Below are 17,794 nucleotides of genomic sequence, written 5' to 3'. Positions count from 1 at the left end.
ATTTAATATTCATGTAGCACTATGTAGTTTATAAAATACTCTCACAGATAAATTAAGTAAAGCAGTTATTATTCATCTCATTAAAAAAGAGAGATGAGTACATTGAAATGTTGACTGGCTAGGTCAGTTACTCTCGGTTATCAAGCTAGTACACAGTGAGCCTAGGGCTAGAATTGAGATCCTTCTGACTCAGTGAGTTCAGGGCCTCTACCTCGATATGCTGGTAGATTAGCATTCAGTCCTCTTGAGATGAAAAATGATTTCCTTGATCTCTGTCCACTTAAATCCATCTTTCTCCCTTACCACCCTCCTCCTCTTCTCTCTCATCCCATCTGTTGTGCGCAGTGCCCTGCATCAGGACACTGAAATGGTTACAGGATAGCAATACACTTAGTGCTGTATAAAATGTGCAGACAGCCTGTTTAGGGTCCTTTCAGAGTTGATGCTTTGAAATAACTTAGCAGATACATTAAATTAGCTTTCATTTTAATACAGTATGTTTCTTCTGAATATCATTTTCTTTTCTTTTTAGTTCTCATATCTTTTAAAAAATTAATAGATTTTATTTTTTGGAGAAGTTTTAGGTCTACAGAAAAATTGAGCAGAAAATCCAGAGTTACGTATACTGCCACCCTTACACACACACACACACACACACACACACACATATTTTTCCCTCTTATTGTGAGAACCCCAAAGTGCTTTCTCTAAAAATACCTCTCTGTTTGTTTTTCAGTATGCCAGGAAGCTGTCTGGGAAGCCTTCAGGACTTTTTGGGATCGACTTCCTGGGCGTGAAGAATATCATTACTGGATGAATTTGTGTGAGGATGGAATCACAACTATATTTGAAATGGGCACACATTTTAGTCAGTCTGTGGAACATAGAAGCTTAATTATGAAGGTAAATGTAGTAACAAGGGAAGAAATTACTGGACTGTTGTAGGAGTGCGTATACATAGCTCAGGCCTAAAGGAAGAAAGAGCAAATGCCAAATCCCTGCATTACTCTTTTTTGTTGAATTAGGTTGTTCAAGTGACCTACCACAGGGTGGCTTAGTCTTTGTATCCCTAACTCTGGCCATTAAAATAAGCATTGTTAACCCAGCAAGAGCCTCATGCTTTTTTATAAATGTAAATATTTGGAAATAATACTCAGCAAAGATTTAGGCTAAGAATATAAATCTGTGAGAGTCAAACATTCTTGCCAGGGTTTTTCATCTTATCAATTCAGAGTGGTGCAAACGACTCTAATTAAGATAGAGGATATAGGTCATTGGATAAATGTTTAGTAAAGTATAAATGTGATTCTAATTAATGAATTTGCTTACTTGTTTTCCTTGTTTTAGATTTAGTTTACTCTTAGCAAAGGATAAATAAGCATGCATATAGACAAATTATCTGCCCACCTTCCCCTTTCATATTGCATGCATGTATTCATGACAAGAGAATGAAACTGTTTAGATATACGTGGTAGATTGCTCATTCTGTGTGATAGGCCCTTTATAGCCTTCTTCCTTTGTTCAAGTCCTACATGTCCTCAGCTCAGATGTAGCCTCCTTTGTGAGGAATCAACCCCCAGCCTAGCAGATTTAGCTCCCATAATCCTTTGAACTCCATAATTCTTTATTCATTCTTTAATGTTGTACTTCTTACATTTTATTATTATTAGTTGTATATGTGGGCCAATGTATCAGAAGAATAGAATTGACAGGGGACCAGATTGGAGGGGTGGATAACTTAACAAGTTTATAGTTGATAGGAAACCATTGAAGGGTTGTAAGTAGGTAAGTCATGGGGGCTGATTGGACAGTTTTGAATTGTAAAATGGTTATTATGGTTTCTATACGCCATGCGATAGATTAGAGGGGACAAGATGAGCAGAGATCAGTCACAACTCCAGGGCCGAGGGGATGAGAGTCCTAACTAGACCATGAGATAGAGAAAGGGAGCATAGGGGATATAAGTAGGAAAAAGATTAGTAGGACTCTGTGATGGATTGGATGGGAGTGGGATAGGATGAAAGAATGGCCCAGGAAGCCTCCCAGCTTCTAGCTTGGATGACTACCACTGAGAACTCAGGCAGAGAAGCCGCTTGTAGATGCTGACAGGGAGAGTGAGCTTGCTTCTTAATGTGTTGTTTTGAGCCATTTGTGAAATGTGAATTGCTTGATATTTAGGTATGAAGCCAAGAAGAGTGGTCTGGGTTATAAATACAGCTCTAGGGTTCACCAGCCATTTGTGAAATGTGAATTGCTTGATATTTAGGTATGAAGCCAAGAAGAGTGGTCTGGGTTATAAATACAGCTCTAGGGTTCACCAGCCTTGAGGTAGTAATTGAAATCATAAGAGTGGCTGAGAACGTTACTTAAGCAATCACTGGCTGTCCAAAATCTGAAGGAAGCTTGATTTTACCTTTTTTTTCTTAAATTGAAATATAGTTGATTTACAGTTGTGTTGATTTCTGCTGTACAGCAAAGTGATTCAGTTTTACGTATATATACATTCTGGGGTTTTTTTTAGCTTGATTTTAAATATAACAACAACTGTTTACACATAGGTGGTGAATTTGTGTGGTTGACACCTTTTATCAGAACTCAGAACGCCAGCATTTGTACAAATAACCACCATGCTGGCCTATAAAATTTTAAAGCTAATAGTATAACCTGATAAAATGATGATTTTGCTATATGTGTATATGTATCTTGAGAGAGATTAACTAAAGGAAATAAAATCACAGTTGAAGCTGCTGGATGGTTGAAATTAAAAAAGAAACAAAAAAGAGTGGCTGAGATTATTCTAGGAGAGTCTGTATAGTAAGAGCCGTAAGTTATTTATAAATATTTTGGGAATTATTTAGAGTAATAGTCTCTCCATTTTACAGATACGGAAATTGAGGCCCAGCACCAGAGAGATTGCGGGATTTACCTCCATAGCTAAGAAAGAGAAAATGGAATTCTCCTGATTCTAAATTAGTGTCCTTATTATCGTATTGGTCTCAAAATAAAACCACTAATTTAGAGGAAACTTGGAGACAGTTTGCTTTGGAATGCCCCAGAGGAATAATCCAACTATTTATCAGACAATTTATCTTTTTGTCTGAATTCTGGAGAATCAGATTTCATAGTTATTTTATCCACATGATTATATTGGTCTGTGATGAGAGTTTCTATAAATGTATTAGATCACAAAACAGTTTGGTTCTAAGTCCATGGAAGGTTAATGTAAAACTCTACCAATCTCTTACCTGTAGATCTTTTTGGAATGATTAGCAGGTGAAGTCTGTTAATCTGTGCCCATTAAGAGAGCACAGGGACTTTTGTGCACATACACAGAGACTTGAGTGTCAGGACATTCTTGGAGTCACAAAACAAACTTGGCATCATTAGTACCTTGCTTTAACTATTTCTCTAGCCATAGAGAATAATAACATAGATTCTGTGTTAGGGCATTAGTGTTCTAGATGCAATACATTTTCTTTACTGCTTATTAACTGTCATTAATTCACATGGTCATTTTTATATCTTTGTTTTCCTTAGAAACTGACATACACAAAGGAAACTGTAAGCAGGTGAGTGTCTTTTTTCCCTAAGTTCATGCTTGGCAACAGACATGTATCATACCTATTCCCAGACTCATCCCACATTTGATGATTCCTTCCTGTTTTCTTGCCAGTTCCTGCAATGACCAGGCCTGTGGGTTAGTCTCAAATGCTTTTCCTCATCTTGAGGCCACTTCCCTTCCCAGACCACCTCTGCAGCCACTGTGCTAGTTTACTGTCTGACCTTCCCAGGAGGCAGACTTGGTCCTCTCTCTTGGGTGAGAAAATAGATTTTTGGAAATGGAATACCAAATGATCTACTCTTGTTGAGGCTTACAGGCTAATGATAATATTGATCTAAAATGGTACACCTTAGTGGAGGATGGTTTACTAAATGATGGGTTGTGGTGTGGGTCACTTTATTGTGTAATGACGATTATGATGTTGAAGCATAGGAATAGCACAGCCTTGATGAATCCTCCAGTGGTATGAGTCTTGGCTCTGTGGGCCTTTAGGCTTAGGATTAAGGTCATTTCTGGCTCCTGAACAGTAGTAGGACAAAGCAGATCATGGAAGGTGAGGGATTTTGAGCCTACAGGGACTAAAGATTTCCAGTTCTATCCATACTCAAAATATCTAGATTATGCCGGCATGTAAGTGATTTTTTTTGAAAAACATCACTAGGGCATGCAATTCAGGTCAGAGTCCAGAATTTTGCCTCAAATTAGATGGAAGGACAGATTGGAAAACCAACTAGGTGAGTCAGCATCCAGAGGTCTAGCCTGGGCAGCAGAGTCCAGGCAAAAGCATAGCTGGAGTACACCTGTGGGTGTGGAGTACACCTCCTTATAGTGGGGTATATGTAAGTTTCAAATCAAACATGAGTAAACAGGAGGAAAGTGGGACTCCTTGTGGTCTCACTTCATACAGCTAACAGTACCACTGAGTCTATGCTGGGGCCTGGGATTGAGCTCCTGCTTAGATGTGGGGCCATGTGGTGCTTTAAATGTGTGTTCTTCACCTCTGAGAGCCAGAGCTCGGAGGTTACTTGTGATTGCCATTGCAACACGCAATGCAGTAGACTAAATAATCTTGTGGGTCCTACCAGTGCCAGTAGTCTTCATGGTTGTATGTAATAAAAATGATAGCACATCTTACATATCTTATATGGTTAAGAAGTATATAAAAACCATAATAAATATGGCTCTTAACCTGGAAGAAGCCTTGGAGTTTACCTGTGAAAATGGACATTGGAAAGATTGTAGCTTGTGAGTTATTATAAAGTGGTGGAAGAAAGGTTATCTGAAATAGAATGGAAAGTTGTAACACCATATGTGGATTGGTGTCATAACACATAACACATGAGGTGAACTGGAAGGTAGCTGGAAGATGTTTGAGGGGTAGTTTGTGTATTCCTACGTAGCTCACTTCAACTGGGTGCAGTTTTCTGCATTCACCTACTATTTCTTGTAATAAAATTGTGTATGTGTAGAAGAGAAATTCTTATTATGCTTAGTTTTCCTGATATGTTAACCATGTTGAAACATTCATAAATAAACATCATAGAGAACTGACTGTGTCACATATTTTTATTGTTAAGGCACTGTATGTCCTAGATAAACGAAGGAGACTCAAAATACTATGCACCATCCTTAGAAAATAGGACATGAGTAAAAATAGCAATACAGATGAACAAAAATATAACTGAATTTTGAGAATTTAAAAGTTGGTATCCTTCCCATGAAACTAGAGCAGACCAGGTCGGGGTGTGATGAAAAGTTGTGGTACTTGCTGAAATGGTACTTGCTGAAATGAGGTGACCTGGAGTTAGGTAACACTGGAGTGAAACCATAGGAGTGGTGTAGGAATTCACTAAACCCCTCTTTCTTTAAGCTGAATATTATAGTCATCCCTTAAAACCCTTAATTTGCCCATCACTTTTCTATATTTAAATTTATTTTTATGATTTTCTTGAGATTACTCTCATTTTCTGTGTTGAGATTCCGGTACTAGTTTTCTATTTCTGCTGCAACAAATTACCACAAGCTTTGGTAGCTTAAAAAAACACAAATTTGGGCTTCCCTGGTGGCGCAGTGGTTGAGAGTCTGCCTGCCGATGCAGGGGACACGGGTTTGTGCCCCGGTCTGGGAAGATCCCACATGCCACGGAGCGGCTGGGCCCGTGAGCCATGGCTGCTGAGCCTGCGCATCCGGAGCCTGTGCTCCGCAACGGGAGAGGCCACAGCAGTGAGAGGCCCACGTACCTCAGAAAACAAAACATAACAAAACAAAAAAACCCCACAAATTTATCTTACAGTTCTGTAGTTCAAAAGTTTGACATGAGTCTCAAGGTGTTGGCAGGTCTGTGTTACCTTTCTGGAGGCTCTAGGGGAGAATCTGTTTTCTTGTGTTTTTTAGCTTCTAGAGGCTGCCGACACTCGTTGACTTATGACCCCCTTCCATCTTCAAAGTTAGCAGTGGCTGGTCGAGACTTTGTCACATTCTATCACTCTGACACTCTGCTGCCTCCTTCTTCCACATTCACATTGGGCTTACCTGGATAAACCAGGATACATCCTCTTCCTTAAGGCCAGCTGATTAGCAACCTTAATTCCCCTTTGCATGTAACCTCATGTAGTCACAGGTTCTGCAGATTAGGATGTGGACATCTTTGGGAGACCACTATTCTGCTTACCACAATACTTGTCTGTAATTTAAATTGCTTCTTCTACATGAACTCTAACCTATCTGCTAACATATGGCTTGTACCAAATAGTCTGCTGTGTACCAATTTAACCTTCCCTACTATCATCTGGCAAGTCTATTAAAAAAAAGCATTTTCCACCTTACTCAGGACCTCACATCCCATCTTACCCTTTAGATACCAACCTGTCATTGTTTTTTTCTCTCTCTCCTGAGTCTTCAACTTCTCCTGTTACTAACTGCTCATTAGCATTTAAACATGCTCAAGTGTTCCCAGGTTACCTGTCTTAAAAAAAGCCCTCCTCCAGCACTTGTCTCCAGCCAGACATCTTGAAAACATCTCCCCTTAGCTCCAGTCATAATTTATTCAAATACATTTTCCATCCCCTTTTCTCTTGCTTCTTCTGGAATCCCTATTATGCATAGATTGGCATGCTTTGTATTATCCCATAGGTCTGTTATATTGCTTTCATTTTTTTCATTTGTTTTTCTGTCTGCTGTTTTGATTGGGTAATTTCCATTATTCTATCTTCCAGATCACTTATTCTTTCTTCTGCATTACTCATTCTGCTGTTCATTGCCTTTAGCTCAGCTTTTGTCTCAGCAAATGAATTTTCTAATTTTTCTTGGTTCCTCCTTATAGTTTCTAGTTCCTTTTTACAGTAATCTGAATTTCTGTCGATAACCTTTCTTAATTCCTTCAGCATTTTCATTACCTCCTTTTTGAACTCAGTGTCTACTAGACTGAAGAGGTCTGTTTCATTGTTTGTTCCTTCAGGGGAATTCTCTTGGTCTTTTAACTGGGAGTGGTTCCTCTGCTTCTTCATTTTACTTATATTTCTCTCATTCTGTGAGTTTAGGAGAAACAATTATCTAGTGTAGTCTTGGAGGGCTATTTGTATGCGGGATCATCCCTGCATAGCTCATGTGGGTTTAATAGTTTTTTGGTGTGAGGGCTGTTTTTGGTTTGAATGATTGCTGTCTCTTTCCTCAGCATGTGCTGTCCTTTATCCCCTTGATAGAGGGTGTGCAGGTGCGTGGCCCTACGCACATGCTCTGAGGAAGGCGGGGGCAGTGGGTCCAAGCTGCCTCTCGAGTCCAAGATGGCAGCGGCAGCTCGCACCTGGAGCTCGTGTAGGCGGTGCCCTGCTGCAAAGGAAGAAGCTTCTATGGCGGTCCCGCCCCTCTCCTTGTGCGCTTCCCAACAATGGCACCTCGCCTCTGTGGTGCACCCCCTAGCAATGGCACCTTGCTTCTTTTCCTAATGCCTCTGCATATAATATTTTATTTGGTTTTCATCAGCACCGTTGTGAAGTAGGTAGGGCAGGAGGTGTTTCTATTTTAGAGATTAGTTCTTGAGGCCCAGAGCAACTGAGGTATTTTCCCAAGTTATACACAAAGTTGGTGATACATCTGGGACTAGAACCCAGGATTCCTAATTCCTTGCCTTATGTTCTTTTGTTGTCACATGCTCATTACAGTTAACAGATTCTAGAACAAAGCAAAGTATAGTAAATTGTAAAGGGGAGTAGTAATCTAGGTATGAAAGTATTGTTGGCTTGTTTTACTGTATTTTTAAACATATATTCCATGTGGCTATGATACCTTTTGACACAATTCCATCTGAATTCCTCTGACATAATTAGGTAGTCGTTGTGAGGAATAAATTATGAGCTGGATAAACTGAGAAAATGAGACAGTAGGGGGTTGTTTGCTGCTGGTATTAAGCTGAAGGTCTTAGCTGACCAACTTCAAATTTGTGGGTTGGCCTAGAAATGAAGCATTTCTGTCTCCAAACCCAATACTACTCTGTGTTCTAGTTCTGTTGTGAGTCACATTTTAGGGTATCCCTGCAGGAGGCACACCTAATGAGAAAATATGAAAGGATTCTTGTTACTGTCTTTTGAAGAAAGTGTGGGAGGATGAGGGATTAAGTGTTATAGACAAACGATTTGAGTTACTGAGAGTTGCCTACTTACCATCATTAAAATAATGTTATTTTGAATTTAGTAAGTGAAATCTAGTTCTACTGAAGTGAGCAGACTTCTCCATTCTGAGTGTTTACTTAGAGAATTAGCTTAAATTTGATTTTAATTTGGGGGACAATTTGACCAACCCCAGGTGAGGTCTGGTTTCTCTGCCATGCCATCCCAACTTCCTTTTCTAGTTACTGTAGTATTGTGCTTTGTTTTACTTTGACCTCTTTGCTCTTCATATTGATTGCTCTCCAGCTTTGACTGGGTTTCCCTTCCTCTTTCTTGGTCCTTACACATTTTGACTTTTAGGTCTTTTAGTTTATGTACACCACTATCACTAAGACCAAGTAAAACCATCTTGGTTGCTCTTCTAGGGAATATGGGTCACATAAAGTCCATGTGATGTGGAATTAATGTGGGTAAGAGTGAGGTTTCTGGAATCAAATGGGCCTATTTTACATCACAGCTCCTTCATTGGCTAGCTGTGTGACCCTGAGCAAATTCTTAATCTCTTCTATCATTAGTTTCCTCATATGCATAAATGGGGATAATAGTGTCTTCCTTTTAAGATTGATGCCAGAATTAAGTGAGTTAACCAAGATAAAGCACTTAACACAATGCTTGACACGATAAATTTAGTTGTCGTCATTCTTGCTATTATTATCATTGAAAAGCGAACTGGATATGGTTAGGAATATTAGGTATGGCCTTGGGTCATCAAGTCTTTGTGTGACCCTGAGAAAATTGCTTTACCCATTTGCACCTTGATTTTTCATCTATAAAGTGAAGGTATTGGGAGGGATTCTGCCTTGTGGACAGTTGATAAATCCCATTCAAGCCTGATGATGTTAATGTCTCTTCCAAATGCATCTGAATCCTAGTTTTTTAAGCTCCGTCTCCTGCAACCCAAGAAGCCTCTTGGTGCTTTCTCATCATCCAGGTCTTCCTCTACTCATCATTCATCAGAATGACTTATCCAGATGTCCTATTCCTTTGGGTTCTTTTGGATGACAGCTCACTTAGTAAGCAGTTTCCTGCAAGTGGATGAAAAATAACCAATAGTGGTAGGTTTGGTGTACTGGTTTAATATGTTATTCTTTCTAGATAATATTTCTAAAACCAGAAGAATCCTTATGGTGAGATTTTTTTTAACCTATATTTCTCAAATTTTCTACCAAAGCCTGGGGCTTTAGGGAACATGGCCCTAGTTGACTCCCCCACTCCAATTCCAGTCATGAAATGTCTTTGAAACTATCATATTTTATCTTAATATTCATTTAAACTTTATATTCTACTCTATAGCCACACTTGTTTTAATATTAAGATGTTTTAAATTCCATATCAGTTTTTACTTAGCTCCCTGCCTATGCTTTTACTTTCGAGTAAAAAATTGCTGCTTCAAGATGTGTGCCATGTTTATCTGGTGGCTGTGAGCAGCCCTCCCCCTGCCCCACCATGATCTAGTTTAGAGCAGCAGGACAATTTAAAGGGGTGGTTCTGAAGTGAAGATGGGACTCACTGAGACATTAGCAAGTCTGAGAGGGAGACATTTTGACTGTGATTAACTCACCTTCGAAAGGTGACTTGTGGAAAGTTGAAGAGAGTTTTCAATTACTATAATTTAAATTGTATATTTTGGGGGTATATGCAAATTTGGACTTGCAGAAACCCACCTTCTTTTCTTTAGAGCAAGGGCTTTCTCAGATTATCCTCTGATCTCTTCTGATCTTTGCTTTCAGTTGCAGGGCAACATGGTAAAAGGATAGTCGGGGACCTGAAACCTGAGAGCAATGTGGCCTATAGCAAATCATTTCTCTAAGCTTGACTTGTTTTATATTAAAAAGTTTTATGACTCTGTGATCTCTCAAATGAGATGAGATTTGGGCTTATATGTTCGCCTTAGCAGCCAGTGCTTTCGTGTCTGTACTACTTGTTGAGTTTGTAATCATGTATTTGTTATCTGTTTTCTATTAGACGGTAACCTTCTTAGACCATAGGTGTTTTGTTCACAACTGTATGTCAAGTGCCTTCTACACTACACTGGTTGGCCAATAGTATTTATTTATTCCCAAAATATCTATTCAGTGCCTACTAAATGGTAGGTTCTTTTTTAGGGTGGAGATACAGCATGAATGTGGCAGGTAAGGTCCCTAATCTCATGGAGTTTAGATTCTTGAGGCAGTCTTATTCAATAGAAATTTCTGTGACGATGGACATGTTCTGGGCTGTCCAATAAAGTAGCCATTAGCCACATGTGACTGCTGAACACTTGATATGTGGCTAGTGTGGATAAAGTTCTGAATTTTAAACTTTAATTTTAAATTAATTTAAATTGCCACATATGTCCACTGGCTACCATATTAGACAATGCCATTCTAGAGGATTAGGGCGTGGACAGAGATCAAAAAGTAGATAAATAAATGAGCAGGATAATTTCCCATAGTGATAAGAACTGAGAAGAAACAAAACAGTGTTATGAAATACTAAGTAAGGGAGTACTTTATGTAGGGTGATTCTAGTTGAGTAGCGTCAAAAAATGTAAAATAAATCAATTGTAAAGACTACTTTTTTTTAAAATTTGCTACTTAGTACTTTGGTTTGGGAATCGTTGTTTGGAGATCTGGTGAATCCTTTTTGGAAAACAAACCCCAAAATAACCCCTCACATTTCTATTATTTAATAACTCCAAACAATTTTTTTCCTAGCCCTGAATTGTCATCTCCAGTTCCTGTTGGTGATACCTCAACATTGGGAGGTAGGCTTTTGTGCCTTTATTCACTTTTCTTCTAAAATTTATTATCTAATTGAAAGAAAGCAAATTTTTCAGCTCACATTTTAAAAATACCATGTGTTTCTCTCTATGTGTTGTTAAAGAGTCTCAAGAAAAATTAATTCTTTTGTCACTTATTTTATGACATTATGATGTGGGTACTTAAGAATCTTTAATTATTAAGTATAATACAAAATCGGAAAACTGCTTAAAACAAATGTACAACCTAAACAATTGTTTTATGGCAAACACCCTGTGATCACTGCTTATGTCAACAGGTAGGACCTTTCTAGCTCCACCATTTGTCATTTGTCTTGTAGAGTTTTCCAGAGTAATTTTTTCTGATTGCATTCTGTGATGTACTTTAACATTTACTTTGACCTCTATATTTCCTATAAATTAGTAGTTGCTTTCTTTGTTTTGTTTTGTTTTGTTTTGCGGTACGCGGGCCTCTAACTGTTGTGGCTTTTCCCGTTGCGGAGCACAGGCTCCGGACGCGCAGGCTCAGCGGCCATGGCTCACAGGCCTAGCCTCTTCGCGGCATGTGGGATCTTCCTGGACCGGGGCACGAACCCGTGTCCCCTGCATCGGCAGGCGTACTCTCAACCACTGCGCCACCAGTGGAGCCCGCTTTCTTTATTTTTAATTTTTTTTAAAAAAAGCTGTTCTATGTTGGAAATTTCAAACATATACAAAAATAACACAATGAGGCCCAGCTTCAGTAATTATAATTTATGGGAGGGGGGTGGGTTGAATTGGGAGATTGGGATTGACATATATACGCTACCATGTATAAAATAGATAACTAATGAGAACCTGCTGTATAGCACAGGGAACTCAATGCTCTGTGGTGACCTAAATGGGAAGGAAATCCAAAAAACAGGGGATATATGTATACATGTAGCTGATTCACTTCGCTGTACATCAGAAACTAACACTACATTGTAAAGCAACTATACCCCAATTAAAAAAAGATTATAACTTATGGCCAATTCCAACCTTCACCCACTTCCCCTGTCTGAGAGTGTTAGTTTTATTAGATAGCTCCTTAAGGATAGGGACTTTGTATCCCTGGAGGCTTGCATAGAGCCTGACATATAGTACGTATCAATAAATGCTTGTTGAATGAGTCATATTTATTTCTTGTGCTGAGGAGACTCTGGATAAATGTGTCTTGAGGTTAGAATGCACAGAATTTCTAGGATGAAAAAGTAAATGACTTTTAGAAATGCCTTGGAAATCAGTTTCTTGCTTCCTGATAGGAATTCTGATTTAGTCATGGACTGAATTCATGCACATGTCTTTGTTTTTCTACTTAGGTGCCAGTCTCAGTGTTCCATATCCAGGGGTGACCTTCTATGAAGGTATCTCAGAGAGCAGCTTGGAGAGGCCAGAAGAGAGTGTGAGTGATGTTCTGTTTTGTTATTTAGTTTCTAACATGGAGAATAGGGACTAAGAGAGATTTATAGTCCATTGCCAGACTACACAAAACTTCAGGTGGCTCCCTTTATGGAAATGTAGATTCTAAAACCAGTACAAAAAATCTGCGATTCCTTAGAGAGCCAAGTAAATCTGCTTTTGGCAAGGAATGGCCTCAAACTGTAAATGAAATGACTAGGGGCCTGGGGAGCTGTCATCATGGCAAGCTCACTGTCTTTTGTGGGCTGTGTACATAATTTACTGTGAGGGTTTTTGCTTATGTTCTTCTGTCTCTTAATAAATCAGGACTTAGTCTTCTTCAGAGGGAAAGTATATAGATTTTATGTAGTTTAAAGAAATACCATGCTTTTTAAATACATCATTATTAATAGTAATCTGTCCACTAAACATTAAGTTGGCTTTCTATCACATTGAAAATTTTTTAAAAAGTATACACTTCCAGAAAGATAGAAACATTTTGTTAGAAATTTTGTTAGATATGCATAAATCCTAGATTACTTAATATAAGCAAACTCTGATTGAACATACTCACTAGAAAGATACAATTTTGTTACCTTACACCTTCTCTTACCAACTTGGACATTTTAACTTCTGAGAAGTCAGGTTAAGTCACCCCACTCTGCCCCACCACTTTCCCTGTCACTGAACAAGGCTGGTGGTAGTTTGGGATCCTTGAATCAATATATTTACCCTTAGTACAACTGTGTCCAAATTAGATGGTACTAGAAAATATTGGCATTTGATAAATATTTGAATAAAAAGTTATACTGTAGTTCTGAACTTGAGGCAGAATAGTTATGATTTAGGTCTGGAAACATTTACAGAATGAGATAGAATTCACTATAATAGAAATGAAGGCATTGTGTGTAATCAATTGGAACATTCTAAAACAGAAAGGGTGATTTGAAGGCGATTTATAGAATCAGTAGGAAAACAGAATAGTACAGGGATACATGACAGGAATTAGATTGCCTGTACCTCTAGTTCAAAGTGAAGCCTAATATACAGTTTTACAGTTCAGTTTTTTCCTAATACATTTTCCAGATACCATTTTAGAAATTATATACTTTATTTCTGTTTTGTTACTATTTACCCTGTGTGTTATTATGTGTATTTAATCTAGCAAAATTTAAGTTTTTCAGAGTCTTTATCCTTATCCTGAGTAATACAGGAACATTAGAATATTAGAATGATTCAAATGATCACCCTACTATTTTTTTTTTTTTTTTTTTTTTGCAGTATGTGGGCCTCTCACCGTTGTGGCCTCTCCCGTTGCGGAGCACAGGCTCCGGACGCACAGGCCCAGCGGCCATGGCTCAGGGGCCCAGCCGCTCCGCAGCATGTGGGATCTTCCCGGACCGGGGCACGAACCCGTGTCCCCTGCATCAGCAGGCGGACTCTCAACCACTGCGCCACCAGGGAAGCCCTCACCCTACTATTTTATATGCTATTTTTCAGTATTTTTGTTCTTTCCCTTTAAAGTTTGTTTTACATTTACCCAGATGTTTACCACTTTATTTTCTTAAAACTCTTTTTTGCAGTTTAGACCTCTCTTCTGGTCTAATTTTCCTTCTGAAATATATACTTCTGGTATTACTTTAGTGAGAATATCTCACTGGTTCAATCTCAGTTTTTGGTCACCTGAAAATTTCTTTATTATCCTCTTATTCTAGAAAGACACTTAAAATCTGTATTAAATTCTAGATTGAGTTTTTTATTTTCAAGGTTTTATTTCACTATCTTCTAACTTTTATTGTTGCTACTAAGAGCTCAACTAACAATTTAGTTCTTATTCCCTTGTGGGTAATCTTACTATTTTTTTGTCCTACTTTTAAGATATTGCTCTCTCTCTCTGTCTATCTATATCTAATGATGAGAGATAATGACTGAGAATTTCTCAAAATTTATAATAGTAATAAAGCTTCATGTTAAGGAAGTACAACAAATCCAAAGCAAAATAAATAAACATAATCACACTGTTATCCCCATTGTTGTGAAACTGCAGAATCCCATATACTATATAGTGTACTACTGTAAGTATACTGTAGTATAGTATACTGCTACAGGCATATCTCAGAGATACTGTGCGTTCAGTTCCAGACGACCATAATAAAGTGAATATTGCAATAAAGCAAGTCACACGAACTTTTTGGTGTCCTAGTGCATATAAAAGTTATGTTTAAACTCTACTATAGTCTGTTGAGTGTACAATAGCATTATGTCTAAAAAAAACCAATGTATATACCTTAATTAAAAAATACTTTATTGCTCAAAACTGCTAACCATCGTCTGAGCCTTGAGGAAGTCTAGTAGTAACATCAAAGATCACTGATCACAGATCGCTATAACAAATATAATAATAATAAAAACATTTGAGATATTGTGAGAATTACCAAAATGTGACACAGGGACATGAAGTGAGCAAATGCTTTTGGAAAAAAGGCGCTGATGGACTTGCTTGACTCAGGATTGCCACAAACCTTCAATTTCTAAAAAATGCAGTATCTGCAAAGTACAATAAAGGGAAGCTCAATAAAATGAGGTATGCTTGTGTATATAGTATCCCCAATACTGTATCATTTAGTATTATATAGTATCCCAAATACTGTATCATATACTACTCTAACCATAACTATGATATAATAGTATATAATACAGTATTGAGGATACTGCAGTTTCACAAAAATGTATATAGAAGAAATTTTCAGCTGTTACCTCGTATGATTAGATATATGTCTGACCTCCTCATTTTATACCTTCTGTCGGTTAACCACTGTTTCATAACTTTCTTTGTCTCTCTGTGTTGCATTCAGAAATGTCTTTCAGTTCACTTATTCTTCTTTCAGCTTAGTCTAATTTGTTTTTCAAACTGTCTATTGAGTTTTTAAAATCCTTGCTTTATATAGGAGTCTTTGATCTGACTTTTCAACACTATTTATATTTATATTCTATCCCTTTGTGGTATTTAAAACTAAAGCCTAGGTCCCAAGGGATCACTAGATATACTATGTACACATAGATTACTGAATCACCTCTCTGGATTTTTCTAACCTATCTTTGGATACCTTGGGACTTTATTTTCTTACAAACCAGCTATGCATTAAAAACATTAAAATATTTATTTAGCATTTTAGGCATTCTGTAGCAGTAAGGTTACTAAGGATATTTCTTGTATAGTAATAATAGAAGTGGAAGTTTCTGTTCAAATTTAGTGAGAGAAAATTTAACATGGAAGAAGACAAAGTCTTGTACAAAATTCCTTAAGACTAAAGGTTTTTGTTAGTTTCAACATGACTCAGCAGTATGATGGGGAAAAAAGCTGAGTACTGAGGGGAAAAAAACTAGTAAAAACAAGTGTACTTTCAGGCTGCATGATAGAAATTAGAATCTACTATAAGGAAGGTGATAGTTGTACCATATTTTAATTGTACCATATTTTAATTGATCAGACCTCACTTATGTGTACCACACTCTAAGGAAGACATTAAGAGCTTGAGAAGTCTCTAGAGGAAAGGAACTAGTGAAAAATCAGGGAAGATGACAGCTGCCTATACTTATTTGAAGGGCTGTCTGGGGACTACACTTTTTATATGCATTCCAGGTTGCAGAACTGAGATCAGTGGGAATTTACAGGGAAATATATTTTGGGTTTTATTAAGAACTTTACAACCATGAGAGAGCTTTTTTGGAAATGTAATGGCCTGCCTTTGAAAGTCCTTCCAAGACTTTCTCATCAGAGCCATTTAAACGGAGGATGAATAGATATTTTGGGGAGATACTGTAGAGAGAATTCAGGCATCAGAAAGGATGGTGGAATTTTCGAGGTTCTTTCCAGTTGTGAAGTCTTGAAGGTCTGTGGTTATTTGATCCATCAGGGAAGAAAGATGATACAGTGGAAAAAGCCGGTATTCTCTTCCTGACTCTGCCACTGGCTTGCTGTTAGCCCTTAGGCCATTCTTCCATCTCAATCCCTGTTTTTCTTTAAAATGGAGGGACTTGGATTAGATGAGCACAAGTGTATCTTGCATGCAGCAGTTATTAGTGTTGGGTTCTAGTAGTGATATTCTGTTTTCCTCATTCCTTCTACATTTTGTTAATTGGGATTCTTCGGTAAGGAACTATTGCCACTTCTCTCTTGTTTATTTATTAAATTATTTATTTATATCAGTACAGACTCATGGATATTTCTTTTATTCTTTGGATTATAATCCACTATTTATTTTGTTGCTCAAATTGTTCCAGCTTTGGCTTGTGGAAGACCTGGATTTAGATGTTACAGAGTACAAAAAGTTTGTTGGTGTGGTTTCAGATTCCACGTAGAAACTAACCTTTAAAACACTTCCACTCATTGAGTTTGGCACAGTATCAGAAAAGATTATCCATGATTATCTGAAAAGGCTATTAATGTATTCCTTCCTTACCCAATACATATCTGTGTGGCTGGATTTTCTTCATGTACTTCAACTAAAACAACATATTGAATGCAGAAGCAGATATGAGAATCTAGCCATCTTCTATTAAGCCAGACCTTAAAGAATTTGTAAGAATATAAACATTACTCTTCTCACTAATTTTTTTATTTTGCAAAACATATGTTATTCATTTGTACACGTAATGAGTTTCTTATTTTGAAATGAATTTATATATTTAAAAGTTCTCTTTTAATTTTTTGTTTGGTGTGTATCTATAGATATAACCCACAAAAACCAAACTTCTTTGGGTTCCTTAATGAATTTTAAGAGTTTAAAGGGGTCCTAACACCAAAAAGTTTGAGAAACACCCTTCTAGACTATTTTTAGATGATAATTTCAGCTCTTTTTCTTCTTTAAAAATTTTTTCCTTTTATTTATTTACTAACAAAATGTTCTGTCCTTCCCTGAACCAGTCACTGTGTATTCAAAGGAATGTACAAATACACAGTAATTTTACTATTAGCCTATGTCTTAAAGTCCACCAGTTAGTTTCAAAGTCAAATATTATATAAATAATCATCATCAGAAGTTGCCTTTGGCCCAGTGTCTGGCATATCATGGGTGATCAATAAATACTTGTTGACTGAATGAGTGAACATTTATTGTTCTTTCTCTAAAAATCCAGATTAGCAATGAAATTGAGAATGCGATAGAAGAATCCACAAAACCAGCAGTGGAGCAGGTTGCAGAATTCAGTATCCACCTTTTGGGGGAACAATACAATGAAGAGCTACAGGATCCCTACAGCTTTCACCACCAGCGCCTTGTAGAAGAGTTTATTTCAGAGGTGGGTGATTTTCTTGTATGTTTTTATTCTTTTATTTCTTTTTGTATACAAGATAGTTCGCTGGGGTTGTAAATTTCCCATATTAACAACACTGGTTAAAGGTAGATT

General features: G+C 37.5%; 1 protein-coding gene across 2 annotated transcripts in view; it reads left to right on the top strand.

Annotated features, from left to right (window-relative positions):
* The window catches only part of IMPG2 (interphotoreceptor matrix proteoglycan 2), a 74,928-nt gene that overhangs the window by 13,690 nt on the left and 43,444 nt on the right, over positions 1-17,794 (top strand). For both annotated transcript variants that reach the window (XM_089910464.1, XM_022590585.3), the window contains exons 2-6: positions 737-903; positions 3,538-3,569; positions 10,923-10,972; positions 12,307-12,389; positions 17,525-17,686. In XM_089910464.1, coding sequence (XP_089766590.1) covers positions 737-903; positions 3,538-3,569; positions 10,923-10,972; positions 12,307-12,389; positions 17,525-17,686 — 494 coding nt within the window. The remainder of the gene's footprint in view (positions 1-736; positions 904-3,537; positions 3,570-10,922; positions 10,973-12,306; positions 12,390-17,524; positions 17,687-17,794) is intronic.

This window comes from Delphinapterus leucas, chromosome 4 (assembly GCF_059928025.1).
Source record: "Delphinapterus leucas isolate spDelLeu-1000000601 "Yukka" chromosome 4, BTC_Dleu_Yukka2, whole genome shotgun sequence".
In the NCBI taxonomy this organism is placed as follows: domain Eukaryota; kingdom Metazoa; phylum Chordata; class Mammalia; order Artiodactyla; family Monodontidae; genus Delphinapterus; species Delphinapterus leucas.
The sequence above is the reverse complement of the archived record's forward strand: the minus strand, read 5'-3'. Positions and strand labels throughout refer to the sequence as shown.